Source organism: Cyprinodon tularosa, unplaced genomic scaffold (genome assembly GCF_016077235.1).
Source record: "Cyprinodon tularosa strain WSP-4 unplaced genomic scaffold, ASM1607723v1 ctg1546, whole genome shotgun sequence".
In the NCBI taxonomy this organism is placed as follows: domain Eukaryota; kingdom Metazoa; phylum Chordata; class Actinopteri; order Cyprinodontiformes; family Cyprinodontidae; genus Cyprinodon; species Cyprinodon tularosa.
Genome location: NW_024038382.1, coordinates 20,808 through 42,973, shown reverse-complemented (window position 1 = coordinate 42,973; position 22,166 = coordinate 20,808). Strand labels below are relative to the sequence as shown.

At 40.6% G+C, this 22,166-nt stretch overlaps 1 protein-coding gene across 1 annotated transcript; it reads right to left on the bottom strand.

The window, feature by feature from the left end:
* Positions 1-1,667: 1,667 nt before the first annotated feature.
* LOC119780098 (myelin-oligodendrocyte glycoprotein-like) lies at positions 1,668-21,807 on the bottom strand. Its single transcript, XM_038280000.1, has 5 exons — positions 20,288-21,807; positions 16,618-16,962; positions 11,242-11,586; positions 1,717-1,815; positions 1,668-1,672 (listed from the first exon to the last, which is right to left on the bottom strand). The coding sequence occupies exons 1-5, from the start codon at positions 20,322-20,324 to the stop codon at positions 1,668-1,670; spliced, it is 831 nt and encodes a 276-aa protein (XP_038135928.1). The 5' UTR covers positions 20,325-21,807.
* Positions 21,808-22,166: the final 359 nt, after the last annotated feature.

Sequence of the window (22,166 nt, the reverse complement as noted above, 5' to 3'; positions counted from 1 at the left end):
TTTCTCTTCCCAAAACATTATGTGTTCAAAAGAGCGATATTTTCGCATCCCAAAAACATTGTAGTGGAAAAAGTCACACGTCGTTATCAATTGGTCCTATTTTCTCTCTGTTCGTATCAGTGCGCGCCGTCATTCAGACAGCGAGCCCAACAACAGATCACATTAATCCACTTTTCCTAAAGTCTAAATGATTAAAATTAGAGAACTGATAACATTTTAAAGACTACAATTTAAAACTTGAATAAAATTTTTACCTCAGAATATTCAAAAACTTTTTTGTTGAAAGGAAAATAATATATAAACTACAATATAAATAGAACTTTAAGACTGTAGGTGTGAAGACAAGAAAAAACCGTGTTCAGTAAAATGGAATTAGATTATGGAAAACTTTATACAGTTAAAAAATATGTGAATATAAAATTGTAAAAAAAAAAAACAACAGAATGAAATGACTTTATTAAATTATGAGAATAAGAAACCAGTTTGTAATGTAGGTACGTTGTTGAACATGTTAAAGGAGAACTGGTTTTAACACTTTTAGCCCATTTTCTGTAGTGTCCAGGATGAAATCGAATGATCGACACCAAAATTTTGATGATTGGTCCTGTCTCTGCTATTTGGCTCATGCAGAATCCCCCCCTGGCTGCTTCAGAATGGCTTGCATAGAGCATGTCAGATAATGTCCTTAAAACAACCTTAAACGTTCTTTTTTTTAAATATGCTACTCACCGGGTCGTCAGCGCTGTTCAATGACGTTCCAAAAAAAGTTTCGTAAAGAAAAAACGTTCCTGTAGTGTTTTATTTAGCATTTTGTAAATCCCATTGAGTTCTGTTGGAATAGTCAATATTCCCCTGCCACCGGAAACGGAAATGGGGCCTGTTTACACAGTTGTAGTCTTTTCGCTTCACTCTGTGTACTCCTACGTCCAGGTGCTAACGTCTCTGTTAAACACTTTAAAAAACTCTGAAAATGGAATACGAAAGGTGGATTCTTGAGGAGGACATATTCATATACATTCCCAAAGTATAGAGACATTGTCGCCAACTAGTGGTCTGGAGTGTGCAACGCTTCAGATTCGAACAGGAAGCGGAAGTTTATAAGCGGTTGTGATGTATCGGAAAAAATAGTTCTGGGATTTACAAAATGCTAAATAAAACACTACAGGAACGTTTTTTCTTTACGAAACTTTTTTTGGAACGTCATTGAACAGCGTTGACGACCCGGTGAGTAGCATATTTTAAAAAAAGAACGTTTAAGGTTGTTTTAAGGACATTATCGGACTTGCACTATGGAAGCCATTCTGAAGCAGCCAGGGGGGGATTCTGCATGAGCCAAAAAGCAGAGACAGGAGCAATTGTCAAAATTTTGGTGTCGATCATTCGATTTCATCCTGGACACTACAGAAAATGGGCTAAAAGTGTTAAAAACCGGAATTCTCCTTTAAGGTTTGTAAATACTAACAGAAAAGGATATAAAATGATTTCATGACTGATGTTGAATCAGAAAAGGGGCAGGACAAAATAATTCAACTTAAAACAACTTCCATGTAACATGTACTTTTAAGTACGATAACAACATGTAATAATATATAATATTGTTTTTAGGAGCTTTATGTTGGAAAAGACAACCTGTTCCACATTCTTCTTTTTTATAATACATGGTCTTCTTAATCTTCAAAGAGATAAACAAACAAATAATTGTAAAAATGAACTTACCTGATATGAAATAATGACGGAAATGAAACAAAAGGCCACCAGAAACACTGAGAAGAACCAGCAGAGCCAGGAGAACTTTGGACCAGGTAGGAAATATTTCTATAGAAAAACATAAAGAGCAGTTAGATCTCAGACATGAATCCTGATTGATTTTAGTCTAAAATGCAAAAGTTCTCAGGATCATCTTAACATTTCTCAGAGTTTCTGTAATCCAATCAGCTTTGAACATGAAGGTTCTGATCTTCCGAAGGTCTGCATGTCTAAAAACAGGTTCAAACATGTTTGTAGATGCAGAGCAGATCCTGACAGCAGGTTCTAAGTGATTTATGTTTATAATTCAGCAGACAGCGCGTTCATACCTTTCTTTGTGTTTTTGCCTTCATCAATATTCACATCAGGTTCTAATGACTAAACTAATTCATGGGGAGGATCTGCAGATTTAAACATTTATGACGTAAAAAGAGATTTTCCAGGTCTGAAACTCAACTGCAGACACAGGTTTGCATCTTTTCTGGTATTTCTATGAAGTCAGGAGTGAACTGAGAGTAAAAATATCTGCAGTCATTGTTTCCTCCAAGGAGACGTTGGAACAGAGACAGAGGATGGAGAGAAACTCTGTGAGCACGAAACATAGTGGGACTGTCAGAAATAACAATAGTAATAATAATAATAGTAATTTATAAGAATAAATTTGTATTTTTTTCATTTAATGGGGGAATAATAATGAACGCAGTCAGATTTTAAAAAAATCAAATGAGTGGTCTGCATCGGCTATGCAGAGAGAGGGCTGCTGCAGACGGGCTAACGTTAGCCCTGGCTGCTGCAGACGGGCTAACGTTAGCCCTGGCTGCTGCAGATGGGCTAACGTTAGCCCTGGCTGCTGCAGACTGGCTAACGTTAGCCCTGGCTGCTGCAGATGGGCTAACGTTAGCCCAGGCTGCTGCAGACTGGCTAACGTTAGCCCTGGCTGCTGCAGATGGGCTAACGTTAGCCCTGGCTGCTGCAGACTGGCTAACGTTAGCCCTGGCTGCTGCAGATCGGCTAACGTTAGCCCTGGCTGCTGCAGACGGGCTAACGTTAGCCCTGGCTGCTGCAGATGGGCTAACGTTAGCCCTGGCTGCTGCAGACTGGCTAACGTTAGCCCAGGCTGCTGCAGACTGGCTAACGTTAGCCCTGGCTGCTGCAGATGGGCTAATGTTAGCCCTGGCTGCTGCAGACGGGCTAACGTTAGCCCTGGCTGCTGCAGATGGGCTAACGTTAGCCCTGGCTGCTGCAGATTGGCTAACGTTAGCCCTGGCTGCTGCAGATGGGCTAATGTTAGCCCTGGCTACTGCAGATGGGCTAATGTTAGCCCAGGCTGCTGCAGATGGGCTAATGTTAGCCCAGGCTGCTGCAGATGGCCTAACGTTAGCCCAGGCTGCTGCAGACTGGCTAACGTTAGCCCTGGCTGCTGCAGATGGGCTAATGTTAGCCCTGGCTGCTGCAGATGGGCTAATGTTAGCCCAGGCTGCTGCAGATGGGCTAATGTTAGCCCAGTCTGCTGCAGACGGCCTAACGTTAGCCCAGGCTGCTGCAGACGGCGGCAACAAATAACAAATGTGGGGAATGCACCGTGCAGGGAGGCAGATTTACGTGACAAACGGGCAGCAAAAAGCAGTGATCATCTGTCCGAAGGGTCAATTAACTGAGTTCACCATGAAGTTCACTATATAGTCCCTGCTCTATATAGTGATTAAGGGATTAAGGGGTAAGGGCGGACGTTCAGACATAGCCTGTCACTGCTTTCCTGTGTTCTTGTCAAGAACACAGGAAAGTGATGCTGCTGCCATCAACGCCCTTATTTATAGATGCTGGAGCTTGGCCTGTTTTTACTTAATCATATTTAGTTACTTTAACACAATTTTTTTCATGTTAGCAGGGAAGGACAAAAAACAATTGTGTTAAAGTAAATAAATAGGATCAAGTAAATGCCAAAAGCGGTTGCATTTCTTTTTCAGTATGTTTCTCTGACTGTGACTAACTGGATGTGCTCTCTTCATCCTCTGACATGGGAGCTGGCTCGGAGCTCGTCTGCCTGGCTGTGTGTTTCCTGGACGGGGCCGCCTGTGGAGCTGGTTGACAGTTGCCTTTTGTATCTATGCTTCTTTTTCTATGTCTGCTTCTGTCTCCTTGAACCCCAGTGGGCCTCAGCAGATGGCCGCTCACACTGAGCCTGGTTCTGCTGGAGGTTTCTTCCTGTTCAAAGGGAGTTTTTCCTCTCCGCTGTCGCTACAAGCATGCTTAGTGTGAGGGATTGCTGAAGAGTCAATCAGCTGGTTTTCCTTAGATAGAAAACTTTGAATCAATCTGACTGGATGATCTGGTGAACTGGAAAGTGACCTGAGATGACATGATGGGAATTGGCGCTATAGAAATAAACTGAATAGAATTGAATTTGAACATACTTGGTGAGAACACGAGTCCATGCTCGCATTTTCTAATAAAATCTGATTAGAATAAAACGTCTGGAATAAACAGCCTACCCAAAAGTGCAGGGTAATAGGATAATGTTGAGCGGGTCTGCAATGAAATGTCCTGACAGTGCAAGACTGCAGCCAGACCCTCTCCTATTAGCAGAAAGCTAAAGATGGTTGGTTTGACCTCAGTGAATATTTAAAATTTTTCTGTTTTCAGAACCAAATATTACTCACAAATGAAAAGGTCTCTGACAGCACAGTCATTTATTTAGAGTTTATATCATCACTTCTCTCCTACTTAATAAATATATAATATAGATACATAAAATATATTCCATAGGGGAAATTACCTGAAAGATAATTTTGTGGCAAGTGCGCTCACTAGCTCGCATAATGCACGTACAGATCTGCTGCTGATGGCGGTTTTAAATCCAAAACATCTCAACAGTTAATAGCATAGAATTTCTTTTTAAAACAAATTACAAACTATAAATTTATGTTATCTTTTTTTATATCAAACTTAATACTTCCATGAACCTTTAAAGCTACAGTGTGTAATTTTCAGCGACATCTAACGTCCAGACTGCAGACTGCAGCAACATGAACGTCTCCCCCCCACCGCTTCTCCCCCCCAACAGTACGGCGAGCGTTACGGGACAAAATGTCTTCCACGACGTCCGCATCACCTACCTTCTCAAGTGATGAGGTTTGTTTACATAGATAATTTTAATACTGCCATCTATTGTTCAGTACCGTCTCAGTTCATCTCTCTCAACTTGCCGTAGTTCCTTTCGAGCGTAATGGGCGATCTCGCAATCGCTAGTTTGTTGGCTCTGCGCTGCCGTAGCGCAAAGATGTCTGCCTCCATGGCTGCGAGACCCGCTCCTATGTAATTATAAATAACGAATTCTAAGGCAACGCAAATATTAAGGTTAAGAGGCTGAGCTCGTAGATGATGATAAATAACATAGTTATGTATAATATATTACATTTCTGACTGTATATCCCTGTAATTATTACACACTGTAGCTTTAACAAAAAATGTTTCACACATTTATTTGTCTAATGAAGGCTTGATAATACAAATTACAGAGCCTCCATGACTTAATCATAATACCATGAAAATCCAAACTTGATTAAAAATTACCTATTCTAAAATATTCAAAGGAAATACAAAAAACAAAGAAACATTTACATCTTAACTGGATGGATAGAAATAGAAATATTCAAAACTCCTACTGCCTTTTCATCCCTGTATTTATCCAAAGTAAACGGTAAGATAATGAAGCATTGCCTATGGATATAAGACAGCAATTCCTTTGGTACAAATTAAAGAATGTTTTTGGATAAATTCTCTTTGGATGGAAGAAATAAAATGGTGAAAGTAAAACAAAAAGCATAACCATTGGTACGGGTGGAATAACGTTAATGTGATTACCCACATTGAAATATGCTATATGTCAATTATTTCAAGACCTTTGCATTATCTTTAACTTTTAGATTTTTCTTTACTTTACTTTTGTCTCACGTTGTTTAAGGTAAGCAAATTCACTTTTTTTTTTGGTCAAAGCAAGGACCCAGTCTACCTGGTCTGAGTCTTTAGAGGACTGTGAAAATAAGGAGGCCAGAATAGTTTGGCCATGGATTCAAACAGGTCCACCTTCCCTCGCTTAGTGTATACTCTGTCGCCTAGCAACCGTGATAGTTGACACACAAAGGGGGCCGAAAAAGGATGCTGAACTTCTGACTACTGTTCTGGGTGCTAATAACATTTCTAAGGAGCTTCAGCAGCAGTACCATCGTCTCAGATATCAGATTTATAGTCCCCACACTGCAGAGATGTTGGAATCTGAGCTTAAATATCAGCCAAACCCATTTACATAGGGACAGATAAAAGCTTTATCTGACTCAATAACCACTAAAACAACTATTTTCATTCATTTCAGACGGAACTATTCACATACTTGTATTACATTAAACTGCACTAACAACATTCACCACTCTTCGGCGCCATTTCCTTTTTCCTCTAAGCACGGAGCAGCCGTCTTGCTAGGCTACGTAGGATACAGCGGACCTATCCTTCAAAACGGGAAAAAAGAAGGCTGCATATGTGGGCTGCATAATGAGGAGTGTTCCAATCAGAACAGGCTTCGGCGCAGCATTATGACGTAATGGCCAACTATTCTGGCTTTTTGAGGAAGCAGCCACTGAATTGGAACACATCAAAAGTTTTTTTTTTCCTGCTGCGATAGAGATTACTCTCAACCAACCATGTGTGAATTTAGCGGTAATACATAGGTTTTTTTAAACTAGTTTCTGGCTGAGTGGTTTTATCTGTCTCTGTTTATTAGCTTGTATCTCTGCAAACCTTTGGTTTAGATGAAAGTGAAATTAATGACTGGATTCTATGGAGACTGTTTTCATTTGATGTGTATTTTGTGCTGGTCTGAAATGGGGTTGTTGCCATGGAAACAGAAATGCTGTTCATAGGTTGCTATTGTGCCGTTTAATTATATGTTTTATTTCATTTGGGTATAATTTTAGTTGTGTTTTGCAAATTTTAAAAAGATTTGTGTGGCTTTTAGCCTAGATTCTACAGTTTGATTTGATATAACACATTAAAAAAGGTTCTTAAATCCAAGTGTAACATTGCATTAATCAATGTGGAAACATAAAACACAATAAAACAAAGGGGTGAAAATAGCTGCTGTGAAGCGCTCTGAAATAATAAAATCCAGAAACCATGGCAACAGTTGAGCACAAGATGACTTCTGACTGAATTATCACTTTTTCCTTTCATCTGAGTCTGATGAGGTAAACCTCCCCTCGGTCTGGTCACTGTGAGTCAAATCTTTTAGTGGGTTCTTCCAATCAGTTTTGAGCAGCCAGCTTTGATGGTCCGCCCCGCTCCATAGACACCACAGGGGGCTGAGCCCATAGATATCCATAATAAAGGCTAGATGTCTTGCGGCGGAGTCTCAAACGTCATCACCGGCGGCCATCTTGCCTCAGGCAGGCGTTCTGTTGTGCTCTGTGGTACCTAATGTAAGGTGAGTGATCAGCACGAACACAAATACTCTTACCTCACTGAATTCTTGACGAATTTACAAACAGTTTGGTTTCTTACAAACATTATGAACGTGGCTATAATTCTAGATGCTTGAACATGTCGAAACTGCAGATTTTCTTCTCAAAAAATGACTTAATCATGCAGCATAGTTGTGCATCACGGCTACTTGCGCAAGTTATCAAGGCTGAGATTATTAGTCAATTATATAGGTTTTACTGACACCAATAACGATTGTATGACAATTAATCTTTGGTGTAAATTACAATCTTTGTGGATGTGGTTGTAGTTATTAGTTGGCTAATAACAATAATCTGAGTGTTGTTGTATTTTCATTATTAGCCTAACGTTAGCTGGCTAATAACAAGAAGCTGCAAAGTGAGACCTAACGTTAGTAAGTTAGCAGCTAACGTTACAGTTTAGCTAGCTGCTAACGTTAACCAGCAACTTTACATCAGTGGAAGAGGCAGAATTTAACATGATTTCCAATCGATTTGGTTTGTCAACACATCTTACATTATGTTACAGGAATTTGCTGGGTTTATTAAAAGGAAGATGCCAGACTTTTGCTATGACATAATAGTATTACAAGACTGTTGTTGACTCAAAGCTTTTATAAGTTTGTATTAGTTTCATTTGGACAACTTAAAGATGGTGTTGTGCCAAACATTTTCAACTTTCCAGCTCATCTTCAAAGGGCATGTGTATCATTGAAATTTAATCACATATTGATATACCAATCTTAAACACCGTGAATTGTTGTTGGTCACTTTTGTTTTTGTTTCTGCAGGTTATATAATGTGTAAGCAGGAGGAGAAGATCTTCCATCCCCGTTTGCTGACATTCCTGCGCTAGTACATGACCACAGCTACCTTCCTGTCCGCTTTGATGGCCTTGTGGACAACGCTCTCTTGTACATTACACAGAAGCTCAATAAAACCTTCCTTTTCAAAGGGCATTAGCCAAGCTATGTTTTTTGGGTCATTTTTTAAATCTCTGTCTTCCATGTGTATACCATCACAGTAGTGTAGGTGGGGATTTCAACATGCTACATCTATATATACTTGTGAAGGGGACTATTGCACCAATTTTAATAGCAAATAAATGTCACTTTTATAATGGTTTAAAAATAGGAACTTTTGTGTAATTACCCCTGATATATAATCCGAATAGTCTACATGAAACTTCAAAGTGTTACCTTTAATTTGAAACCTGGATCATGCTTCTACACCAAGAGGTTGCCACACAATAAGCCTTTTCTGTCAGTATTCCATATTTTATTATAACAATAATATTCATATTATAAAAGTATGTATGTAAATATAAATAAATTAGGACTGAAATAATTAATCACACCCAAATAAAAGTGTTATATGTGTGTATATATAAATATATATATACACACATATTAAAATATATATATATATATATTTCAATATGTGTGTATATATATATATATATATATATATATATATATATATATATATATATATATATATATATATATATCTATATATATATAGATATATATAGGTATCTATATCTATAGATATATCTATATATCATGTTGCCATTCAGTACACTGAGTTTTAATAGCATATATTGATTTAACATAAATACCTTGTGCATGTGTATTTATTGCACCTGTATGTTCTATTCAATGTTCTTTTCATATGAAATTCCATGGTTATAATTATTCATAAGTGTGCAGTATCATAACTACATGTCTGACTTTTGTTTAACAAACCAAACAGTTTGAGAATCGTTAGACAATTGAGGAAGTTATGGTTATTTAAGTACATGCGCCTTTAAAACACAATGTTACGAATGAGCGAGCTGCCTGTGGCAAGATGGCCGCCACGTGCGGACGTCGACCCCCATTGGCCAGCAGCGCGGACGAGACATCTAGCCTTTATTATGGATATCTATGGCTGAGCCTCCCTGGAGGTGACGTTTCTTTTGAGTGTTATCCAATCAGGGCCCTACTTTCCTGCTGCTCCACATTGGAGGGGAGAATGAGTATGAGAGCGGCTCAACAGCTGATTAAGGAGCAACATACTCATGAAATTAACCTTAGCGCATATTTAATACAGTTTAATGAATACATTTATAAAGTGTAAAAATGAATATCTGACCAATTATTTTATGAATTTACAGGGGCGTTTTAGCCTCCCTAGTATTGAATGAGAAATCGCCGCTGCTCCTTCTCTTAACCAGCTGTCAGTTCCAGATTATTTTGTTGAGAAGTTCCCTGGTGTACCTGTAGTTCTAATTACCTGATCCTGACCTGCTCTGCCTCTCGACCTCTGAGCCTGCCTGTCTCAGTTCTGTTCTGTTGCCTGACCTGTCCTTGGATTCCAGCTGGCTTCCTGCCTGTGTCCCGAACCTGGAACTATTACCCAACACCATTCTGGATTCCCCCTCAACACCTATTTGGATCTCTGATCTCCTGGCTCTGACTACTGAGAACGTCAGAGACTTTGGCTTTGGCTTTTCCCTCTGGATTATCCCGCCTTCCTTCATCTGCTCGGTTCTGATCTCCTGCCTGTCCTCCGACCTCCAAGAAATTAGCATCTGGGACTCTCTCGGCGGCGCCTGTGCGATGTGTTGGCAGCCAACAGTTTGGAAACAATCAGAAGCAGACATAGAAAAAGAAGCATAGATACAAAAGGCAGCTGTCAACCAGCTCCACAGGCGGCCCCGTCCAGGAAACACACAGCCAGGCAGACGAGCTCCGAGCCAGCTCCCATGTCAGAGGATGAAGAGAGCACATCCAGTTAGTCACAGTCAGAGAAACAGGACTACACTGGAAAACAGGCCAAGCTCCAACATCTAGAAACAAAGGTGTTGACTTTAAGACCAGGTTAGTGACTCACCTGTTCGTTATCATCCTCCCCCAGATAGACATGGTCATTAACCTGTTGTCTCCTCCTGCAGAGGTTGATGCCTTAGATGCTGATTACTTTACTGCAGCTGCTTTTCCAATAAACGTTTCAAAAACTCTGACTGTTTGTCCGCCTCAAATAGTGGGTCTTATTGTTTTGAGTCTGACATTAAAAGTTTTTGCCTGGTGTCTAATCACACTCTCCATGTGATTGTTCCTCCTTGAGTATTGTTAATCTGAAGCAGTAGGTTATTGGGCCTGTTACTGAAGGACTGGAAGCTTCCAGCTGTTCATCTTTTGCCAAGGAAAACTTGGCCACACTTAGTTAAATTAGCCAGTCTACAAGTGACTTAAAAAAAATGAAATACCAGAAAAGCATGAGGGGCTTCTTAGACAAAACATTGAAAATAAAGTCTATTTTTCCACAAGTTTACCCCATTATTTAAAATTAATGACCTACTTTAAGTTCATTTTTACAAAATAGAACATAATAGTTTCCTAAATTTGTTACATCCATTCATGTTTTTGTTTGTTCAGTTTAAAGGAACAAAGGTTTAGTTTCTTATTTTACTTTTAGACACAGTAAGTTAGTTCTCACATCTTTTTCTCCACATTCAGCACCTGCTGACCCAACCTGAGATTTATGTGGTTCAGTGGATGAACTGCTGTCTGTTGTTCCCACTTTGATATAAACTATAAACATTTGACTGAGAAATATTAACTAAGAGGAATATTTAATGACCAGACTTATTTCAGAGGTCCCTATTAAGATGCCATGCAGTAACTCACTGAAACCCTGACTGCATTAGAGCAACTGTTTGTAGAATCAGCAAACATTCAAGGTCATGGAAGTCATTAAAATACCAGAATTCAATAACTGGAAGGCCTGGAGTAGAATAATGGGAAATATAATTTATATTTATATTCTTTATTCTTACTGGATTCTCCTTCATTGCTGTGAGACATGCTGAGCAAAGAAGGAGGAACTGAGTTTGACAGAGTGAAGATGTTCTCCATCTTTTATAATGGCTGACTTATAATATAATTAGGGCTGGTGGTGGTGGTGGTGGTGGGTTACAGTTGGTGTGTGCATAAGGTAAGGTACTAAGGTAACTGACCTCTGACAGACAGCTGAATGTCCGACCGCTTTATCTCTTCTGTTTCATCAGTGATCCAGCAGATGTAGACTCCGCTGTCAGGAAGTTGGGGTTCTCTCAGAGTGATGCTAAAGTCACCAGAAGCTGCAGCATCACGTCTCAGTGATGTCCGTCCTCTGAACTGCTGATTTTGTTCACGTAGATCGTCTCTTTCTTGCCGTCGATGGACAGTATTGGGAATAAGATCATAGCGGTTCCATTTCACTGTAACAGTCCCTTTTAATTCTCCGCTGTAGTGACAGGGCAGAACAACAGATTGAGCTCCTTCCCAAACCTCAACTTTTGTAGTCAATGAATCCTGAGAGGCTGAAAGGAAAAAATAAACAAAAGTTAGATTTTAAATGTGTGCTCAAATAATGTAAATCAAGACATTTATCTTTCATTTCTGCCATTTGATACTAAGTGACTCCTCAATATTTGTTATATTGAAAACAATCAACAATCAACTGGTTTTCCTTAGATGGAAAACTGAATCAATTTGACTGGATGATCTGGTGAACTGGAAAGAGCCTTGAGATGTTCAGATGTGGATAGAATGAAATGAACTGAACTGAATTAAAGATCATTTTACCTCCGTCTCTCGATCTTGTCGCTTCACCCTACTAAACATAAGAAAGATCCAGCCATGCCTAACCCAACATGCTACGCAGCTCCTGCTCCAGTCTATAGTTATCTCCTGCCCTGACTATCGCCCCGCCTGTACAGTAAAACCGTCTGGTCTTCAATCAGCCCAAAAAGTCTGACGTCACAACCTCTGTTCATTCAGATTCACTGGTTACCCCAGGCTGCCCGCATCAGATTCAACCTGCTGATGCTAGACTACAAAGTGCTTAAGTGTACGGCTCCCGTCTACTTGAACCCTCTTGAAAGGCTTGTGTTAGAGTCCTGCAGCGGGTCCCGACGCTAAAATGCTCTTTTGAGGGTGAAAAATACATAAATAAAAATAAACGGGTACGCGGGGTCGGGCGGATATTTTTTTTTTGTGCGGGCGGGTAGTTGGTGATTTTTTTTATGCGTGTGTGTTGTTATGGACATCAGAAATGTTATATTAATCAGGCACTGGGGTCACCCTTGTTGTAGCTTAAAGCCCTGCCGGCAGTGTGGGCTTCCCTCCAAAGGCCACAGTCAGTGCATACACGTCTGCTGCAGTGTTAATGGCGCTGTCCTGCAGCGCAGCATACTATAGCCTATTACTTGATGTGTTAACGGGTCGGGTTGCAGGTTAAATATCAACGGGTCGGGTTCAGTAGTCATCCTTACGGGTTCGGGCGGGTGCGGGTTGGTAAAACACGACCCGTGCAGGACTCTAGCTCATGTCACAACTGGGTCACTCCAGTCATCAATGGATTGTTGTCTAGCAGTGTCTACTCCACACTGAAGACAATCCAGACAAGGGCGCCACCAGGGGGTGGCCCTGACCACCCCACTGCACCCATCCCCTGCCCCTACTGGCCAGTGTAAATTGTAGTAGCATCGGTTTAGCGTTTCACCCCATTATACGCCCCGCAAAGCAGCCGCTGTAGTCCTCCTGCACTCCCCCCCTACCCGATATTTCCTTGCGCATGAGCAAATGAGCTACCGGTACGGGCGCTCACACCGCTCTTGTGCGCTCAGAGAACTATGGCTCAGCCCGTGCCCGCTTTAACGGTGAGAAAGCGTATTAAACTAACAATAAGTAAATAAGTCAAATCATTTGTTTGTGAAAGAAAAGGGGGAAATATGAACTGTAATATTATACTGTTAAAGCAGCTTTTAGTGTGTTTCTGACATCGTTATGTAGCTAACTGGATGAGCTGGTGATTGAGGATGGATGGTCAATTCACAGACATGAAGATAAAGTCCACAGACATCTGTTCTGATTTTAAGAAGAATTACAGCAGAAGCAGAGAAAGAGATGACAGGAGCAACAGATAACCAGTGAGGAGGAGCAGGAGGGGGAGAGAAGAGAGAGGAGCAGAAGGAGGATGAGGAGAAGAGAGAGAAGAAGGATGGAGGAGAGAAACAGATGAACCAGCATGATGAGGACACAGAGCAGCATTAGTAAAGAACAGTGATGAGGAAAAGCATCAAACAGCAGCAGATCAGGGACAGTCAGCAGCTTTGATTACAGAAGCATGAACTCAGTGAAAGCAGGTGTTCCACCTGTTCCTGGACCGGCAGGTGAAGTTATTAGCATGTGTGCAAAATAATGAAATTAATGACTTCCACTGAACTGGACCTTTCTATATTTTTACCAGTTCATTTCTTTGATAGCCTATTGTACTTTATTCACATGGAAATTTCAGTAAAGTTGAGTGTCATTTCAAAATATATGAATAGAATTTAGGAAATATTTGAGATGCAATTTCTAATAAAAAGGATGATAATATCCTTAACTTGATGAGGCATCACAGACATTGAGTGAACGCAAGAAATGAGGATTCCTCTGATGTGACAGCAGTAAAATAAAACCCAGAAATTATGTTTCTGTTTCCCGAGGATTTAAGAGGCCCCATCTGGCCACCCCTATGAAATATTTCTAGAGGCGTCCCTGAATCCAGACTATTTTCATGAGTTTTTCCAAGATACTGGAATGACCTATGAAGCGCTACAAGAACAGCAGCGTCCCTTTCTTTATCTTTATCTTCAGGAAACTTTTAAAGACCAACCTCTTCAAAGAGCGTCTGCTTTCTATGACTCTTTCTGCACTTCTTTCTCTCTCTTTGCTGTCCTCGCTGATTCTGACAGGGATTTTCCTCTAGAGAACTTATTGTCATGTTGATGATAACTGTAAAATTGTGTCTACTTTGTAAGTCACTTTGGATAAAAGCGTTTGCTAAATGCATAAACATGAACATGTTATGCATTCAGCATATGTCAGACGAGTGGCCAAGGTCAAACCTTTTCTTGCACAGCAGCACTTTGAAATCGTAATCCATTCCTTTGTTACATTTCAGCAGGATCACTATAACACACTTTATTTTGTGGTGAGCCAGTTGCTGCAAAATGCAGCAGCACGCCTTTTAACTGTTGTAGGTAAGAGGGAGCTCTTTATATCGCGTGGCTCCTCCCTACCTCTCTGAGCTTCTCCTCCACTATGCTCCCACTCAGTGCCTCAGGTCAGTCGACCTGCTGCTCCTGGAGGTACCGAGGTCCAAACGAAAGCTCCAAACGAAGCTGAGCAGGGTTCAGAGCAACACTTCTCTCCGTATTATCTCTTCAATAAAACCTGTTAAACCTTTTCCCTGGTCTCCCTGTTTGGTCTTCTGCATTTTTTCTGAACTTAGTAAAATCATAACAACATAAAATCTGATATTCTGGTACTACATGAAACCGGTCGGAAACTGGAAAACATTTCCTTCAGAGATTAAATCGTTCTAAACTTTCAAATTTGCATTCCAAGGATAAAAGACTGTAGAGGGATGTTCTTAGGAAATCTTTCTACCTTCAGTAGAAGATTCCTCCAGATTGTTGCACCAATCAGTTCCAAAAAGACCCTGATTGAAATAAAATCCTCCTTTGTTCAGCTATTTATGTGTAAACAGAGAGTCTTCGCTTGAACGTTTTAACTTCATCATTTAAAAGTGAACATTCCCGGATTCCAGATTAAAAAAGGTAATTCAATAACTGGAGGCATGGGCGTGCATACATAGACACTAGGTGGTGTTAAAGCACTAGGGAGTTTGCCCTTTATCAACGAAAATACCCTTTTGAAACTCTTTTTTTTTTTTTTATTATTAATATTATTACGATTTTACTAATGTCGGTTTTGAAATAATCTTTTGAAAACCTGAGCCATTAAAAACGACTGAAAAAATGCCCCGAAATGAGCCACCTCCTTACGCACACCCGACCAGCCTCTCTCTCTTCCTTTGCCACGTGACCTCGCTCGGTCGCCCGCAGGGCATGCCAGATGCGCAGCATCATAGCAGTTTTCAGATAGCAGGAACAGTCGCTGACAGGCTGCTTCTCCCGTGCCCCATTAGCCAGGTAATATACAGATCAAGCAGAATCATTTTGTTGTGCATTAAAATGTCTCATTCAGCAGCACCAAACAAGTATTTTTGCCAACTGGTCACCTGATAAACTAGTTAGGCTAGATAAAGCTAGTCGGCTAGATAAAACTAGATAAAGTTTTACACTGCAGCCCAAGTCAATGACAGATAACGTGAGGACGACCACATAGGCTACAAATAATCTCGGTAGAGTTTGCAATTGCAAATCTATGTGTTAAGACAAACATTTTCTGTTGTATAGGTTTTGTTAGGCAACATAAATTAACACATTTTGGTCTCTTTATTGTCTTAATTGTATATTGATTTAGTAATTGCAGCACAATGCAAAGAAAGGAGGGTTAATCGTATTGAAAAATCTTAAAAGCTGTTTACATTTTATTTTTAAGTGGTTTGTGCAGCAGGTATTAAAATAGCTATTATTTTGTAGGCTACCATAAGTCATATCTACGTGACAAGACTTCCAGTCATGTTGCCCTAATAGCCCATTATTTAAACTAATGTGGCATATTTGTTAAAGCTATTATTATCATTATTATTATTATTATCATTATTATTGTCATGATGGTTATTATTAATATATTGTAGCCAGTCACAGCAGGGAAGCTCTATACCATCAACATCTACCAGGACAGGAGATGAGGAAGAGTTCAGGGAAGACACAGAGACAGAAAAAGACCAGGATGAGGGAGAACAGATGGGTGAGGGAGAGCAGATGGGTGAGGGAGAGCAGATGGGTGAGGGAGAGCAGATGGGTGAGGGAGAACAGATGGGTGAGGGAGAGCAGATGGGTGAGGGAGAGCAGATGGGTGAGGGAGAACAGATGGGTGAGGGAGAACAGATGGGTGAGGGAGAGCAGATGGGTGAGGGAGAACAGATGGGTGAGGGAAAACAGATGGGTGAGGGAGAGCAGATGGGTGAGGGAGAACAGATGGGTGAGGGAGAACAGATGGGTGAGGGAGAGCAGATGGGTGAGGGAGAACAGATGGGTGAGGGAAAACAGATGGGTGAGGGAGAGCAGATGGGTGAGGGAGAGCAGATGGGTGAGGGAAAACAAGGAGATGAGCCAGATGAAAGAAGAAGAAAGATGAGCAAGCTTTAGTCTGTTCTGTTGGTGATGTGACTTTTTTCCATTGAAAATTCACGTTTAGAGAATGTTACAAATAAAAGTCAAATTTCATTCAACATGCGTGTGTATTTTTTTTTTTATAATTAAGTGTTCTACGTGCGCTAAAAAGTGCCCTCCACCCCCCTCCTGTGCACCTGCCCCCCAAAATGCCTGTGCACGCCTCTGACTGGAGGAAGGGGGCATTATAATGTAGGAGTATAACAGAATAAACCTGACCTTTGACATGCAGCCGAACGTCTGCCAGCATTTCTTCTTCTGTCTCATCAATCATGCTGCAGATGTAGACGCCGCTGTCAGGAAGTTGAAGGTCTTTCAGAGTCAGGCTGAAGTCCAGGGAGTCTAAAGCATCAGGTCTCATTGATGTTCGTCCTCTGAACTGCTGATTTTGTTCCCGTAGGTCGTCTCCTTCCCTCCGTAGATGAACTATATCAGGATTGAGATCATAGCGGCTCCATTTCACTGTAACAATCTCTTCTAATACTTTGCTGTAGTGACAGGGAAGCAGAACAGATGGAGCTCCTTCCTGAACTTCAAGTTTTACAGTCAAAGAATCCTGAGAGGCTGAAAGACAAAGACATGTTTAGTGTGTTAAAATAATTTAGATACAGGGGACAATTTGCTCACATTTAGGTCACAACATACAGTTAATTGATGCTTTATATAAACTGATTAAAATGTAATAAAACCCAATAACTAGATTTAAAGTTCTTCCTCTATATAATAATGGATGCAGATCTTTGCAAGTATAGTTTTTTTTTGTGGCCACTGTTGGATTATATTGCCACAACGGAGCCAAATCAATTTGAACAACATCAAACTACATAAAAACCTCCGCCTCCCTTTTCCACAAAGAGACTTGTTCTGGAAAGTTCCCGCCAAGGGGACACTCAGCTTACGCATGGACCAATCAGCTGACAAGAAGGCTGGAATCCCAGCAGGAAATACCCCTACATCATTCAGGGTTTAAATCCAAAGTCCAAGACCGAATCCATCTCTTTCCCCTGGGTTTCAACGCCTGCGAGGAGAGGCCCGTTTCACGTGAAACGCTAAAGAAAGCTAGCTGGAAGTAGCTTTCCTTTTCCTGCGTCAAAAGTCACGGATCGCAGTGATTCATTGTGCACAGAGCCCTGATGAACCGAGTGAGATGCTTCCAATACGTCTCAAAGTAAAGCCCATCTACTTTTCTATTTGATGATTTAATGAGGTGCTGTGCTTGGGCGAAGACAGGCAGATAAAAGTGAAATCTCGATCTAATGCTGATGTTTAATCTGTGCTGGTTATAAGAACTCTTTTTTTTAATGGTTGAAATAAGTGTGATGTGATGTTTTTGTGTTTCCTTTTTAGTGTCTCCATCCATCCACTAGATGGTGCCCTTTCCCCTGTTGGCATGGAGGGCCTCTTCCGGTTTTCCACCGTTGTTGGGTCATCACCAGAGGAGTACTTGAGCAGCGGACTGTCACCGCCTCAACGCCAGAGTGTTTGGCAGTATTGGGTACTCTAGCCTCTCAGAGCTTAGCAGTGTCTAATTTTGGGTTTTTGTCTCTGAGAGTCCTCTGATCTAACCCTTTGTCTCCTTTGTGGTCTTCGGCAGGATTATCACCTGATCCACTGGATAAGCCTGGTCCTTCAAGCCTTGGAAGGAACCCATTCGTCTCTCTGAGATTCAGGAAAACATTCACCGCTTCTGTTTGCGGTCCCCTTCATGAAAGCTCGTTTACAGTCCGCTCCGCTGCTCCTCTGGACACCAACAAGTCTGCCTGTCCACGCTCCAGCAAGTAATCGCCTTATCCGAACAACCCCCACAAACAGAAACCAAGGAGCGACCACAAGACAACAACTACTTTCCAGTTCCGGTTCACCAGACCGCTGGATATGCCCCCCCGCTGAGAATCCTGTGTTTTGTCTCTCTGAGTGCCACTCTCCCTCAATAAACTGTTCAACTTTTTCTTTGTCTCTGAGTGCGTTTCTGCATGTGGGCAAAACATTTAAAACCCATCATGACAGTCAGCCCCTCTCTGTGAGGACAGGAAACCCGCAGAGCACACAGGATTCTCTCTCTTTGCCTCATTTCTCTTGCCCATGAAACTGGGGTTCACTTCGGCAGGATCTGGGCCCAAAAAGACCCAGATCTCCAGAATCCACAAGAATAAGTCATTATGGTGACCATTCAGAACCAGACTGCTGCAAAACAGACCTTTTGGAACACATTTCTGTTTAATTTCAGAACCTATAGAGCCATACCAGACAAGGAAGCCTGCCCTGCTGTGAGCTACTGAGACAGAGAGAGCCAGCCTTGCTGTTGGCCTGACTGCTGAGCTGCTGCTGGATGAAACTTAAGTCTTCCAAATGAAAATAGACAAAAAGGTTTGCAGGTCTGGCATAATTAGGTACAGAACAAACATTATGTATTTTGATGATGTTGATCATTTCATGTTTTTACGGATGAGTAACAACAAAGCTAACACAATAGATTGCATGCTACACTATGCTACAGGAATATGTTCTGAGCTGTTGCTAAAGCTTGGACAAGCTTTATTCACTAAGGGTTAAAAACTGATATAACATTAGTGTTCATGTGTTCCTCAGATGCTCATTACATTTCCATTAGCAAGTATGACCAAGAGTCATTTAGTGGAATCCTGATGTCTATTCGCTGCTAGCTATTTCAAAGAGGGTAAAGAATCATTATCTAAAGGTTACTGATTCCTGATTAAGCAAATCATTCAATAAAACATTATTTGGCCAAATAATGTTTTATTCACCTCATGGATTTGCATTGTGAATTGTTCTGAAAACATTCCCATTTCTCTAAATTAGTGATGTATTAGTGATACGCCAACTTACCCGAATATATTAAGAAAAACAACAAGAGTAAAAGAAACACATTTTTTTGGTGAAACATAACCTTAGAGGCATTAATGCTGATACTGGCACCTGCATTTTTTAGTTTATTAACCTAAATATAATTGTTAAATGGGCTTATTAACTTTTGAACTTTACTTTTTAACTTTTCAATTAGCTTTTTACCTGTTTTTCTTGACTTAATTTTTTTTTCTATTTAATTTACAGTAGGTAATATAACATTCAAGGGCTCATCTAAATAGTCAAACGTCAAAATAAGATTTACAGCCATATAGCAGTAGCTTTGCTGATTAGCTGGATATAGATCTTCTGCTTCTAGACCTCACTGAGGGACAGGGGGTACTACATTTGTAAGGGTATACAGGTGATCAAAAACGCTAACTTGCCCTATGAAGGGTTAAGACCAAGAATTACTTTAGTGTCTTAAATCTCTAATAAATAAATGGATTAGGGTTACTGAGTGTAATCTGCTTTTCTTTTTCAACACACATTTCTTTAATTTATCGTCTGACTACCATCATCCAGCAATACCCCACATAGTTCACCCATAGAAACCATGGATGGATAAAGATGCATTTAAAGTTTTCTAAAGACAAAGACCAGCGGTACGTTTGCTGATGTTGGATGGAAGTTTTCTGCCTTCACTGTAAATAAACGCCTCTTATCTCATTGGGAAACAGTGTGAACAGCTTCTCAGGTCAATTAATGATATTATTGGTCACAGTCTGCTGAGGTCTGGATTTTACTTTGACTCCAAAGGTTTTGAAGCTTCTGTAAGGAAGTCATGTCTGTAAATATGCAGCTAATACCAAGATACTCTTTAAGTTCCACTTTTCTTTGCTTAATCTAAAATGATCTTGGTCACGATAAAATGAAGGAAGAATTTTCTGATTAAAAATAAGGTTCTGTGTTTTATAGCTCTGCTGAACAGATAAATGAATCCAGTTATGATGTTACTGAGAAAAAGAGAAAAACGAACATCATCAGATTGAACCTAAGCTTGGAGAGAGGAAGATGATCTTACCGTAAAGGAGGAAGAAAAACGCAGCAAACAGCTTCATCTTCTTCTGTCTATAAACACCAAATCCTAACAGAAAGATTTCTCTACTAAAACTGTTTCTCCAGACAAACTGAAAGTAACTAAAGTTTCCCTCTGCTGTTGATCTGAGGTTCCTGGTTAAACCAGTTTTTATTGTTCCTGGTTGGATCAGAGCTGCTGGTGGAATGTAGAACAAACCAAGTCTGAACAAGTTATGATGGATAAAATGATGAGATCTACTAATGAAAATCTATGTTCAACACAGAGTTTTAGCTCAATAGATGAAACGATTTTAGTTGAATTAAAATGACTTCCTGCTTCAGCCGCATTAAGCTTCCAGCTCCTGATATCCAGATATATTTAACTTTCTATGATGATGAAGGATTCAGATATTAATACTTAATTACATCAGTCTGACCCTAGTTTGAGAACAAGGGGGGGCTAATATCTCTGCTGGGTTTACTGGTCCCATCATGGTCCACTGTGGGATCTCATGGAGCACAATCAGCATGAGGAGAATCCACCAATAAACTGATTCAACTGATAATTGTTTGATAAGGATCCATCTGACATCTGCAGGAATTAGTTTATCTGCTGTATCACCACTGGATCAGTTTATTTCAACCTGAAATCTATTATAGATTATCTAACAAAACTGGATGAATGTGTTAGAAAGAAAACAAACAGCAGAGGATCAGAAAAGAAAAGCTGTAACAGAATAATTATTCGACATTAAAGGCCTTAAAATGAGTGAAGATAAAAACAAGATGGCTGCAGAGTTTGGGGTCTGTAGGTGTTTCCTGCTGTTATTCAGGCTGATTGTTTTTCTACAGGAAAAAACTTCAGTTCAGGAGAAAATGATCAGTTTGATGATTCTCCTTCATCTCTGTTCAGTTAAACTTATTTTCCCCTCAGGTTAGTTTCTGGTTTGTTTCACTCTGAGTTCTCTGGAAACAGAAAGAATAATAAGAAAGTGGATCAGCAGGTCCAACCCGCCCACATCCTCTCATGTTTCTCAGCTTTGCCAAACTATGACCTTAAATCACCTCTGCAGGTTCTCACTGGAACCAGATTATTTATTAGATGTCATCAAACAGAAAGGCACGTTTCTAGAATAAGATTTTATTCAAATCTGTAGAATAAGAGAAAAACTGCTGCTGCTAACAGGATGAGATACTTTCTACACTGAAAGCTGCTGTAGAAAGTTCAGGCTCTGCACATCAACTCAGAGGAGTTCAGGTTATTGTTGATCAGTTTGAGGCTTTTTCACAGAGACTTTCTGCTCTAAAACTGATTCAGTTCTGATTAATAAACAGTTCATTGGTGGATGGAGCCTGTTTCCTGTTAGATGAGACTGTGGCTGATAATAAAACTAGTCTGGATGAGCTTTCTGAGCCCCTCTTTCATGACAGCTCCCTCTATTCAATTCTATTCAGTTTATTTCTATAGCTCCGATTCACATCATGTCATCTCAGGTCACTTTACAGTTCAACCAGATCATCCAGTCAGATTGATTCAAAGTTTTCTATCTAAGGAAAACCAGCTGATTGCATCGACTCATTGACTCTTCAGCAATCCCTCACACTAAGCATGCTTGTAGCGACAGTGGAGAGGAAAAACTCCCTTTGAACAGGAAGAAACCTCCAGCAGAACCAGGCTCAGTGTGAGCGGCCATCTGCTGAGGCCCACTGGGGTTCAAGGAGACAGAAGCAGACATAGAAAAAGAAGCATAGATACAAAAGGCAACTGTCAACCAGCTCCACAGGCGGCCCCGTCCAGGAAACACACAGCCAGGCAGACGAGCTCCGAGCCAGCTCCCATGTCAGAGGATGAAGAGAGCACATCCAGTTAGTCACAGTCAGAG

What these genes read in the sequence shown, in the direction of transcription:
- LOC119780098 (XM_038280000.1), bottom strand. Translation starts at nt 20,324, where the DNA reads ATGAAGCTGTTTGCTGCGTTTTTCTTCCTCCTTTACG. An exon ending in GTTTTTCTTCCTCCTTTACG is followed by an intron (nt 16,963 to 20,287) that starts GTAAGATCATCT and finishes TTTGTCTTTCAG; the next exon opens with CCTCTCAGGATTCTTTGACT. An exon ending in CATTCAGCTGTCTGTCAGAG is followed by an intron (nt 1,816 to 11,241) that starts GTCAGTTACCTT and finishes GTTTTTCTATAG; the next exon opens with AAATATTTCCTACCTGGTCC.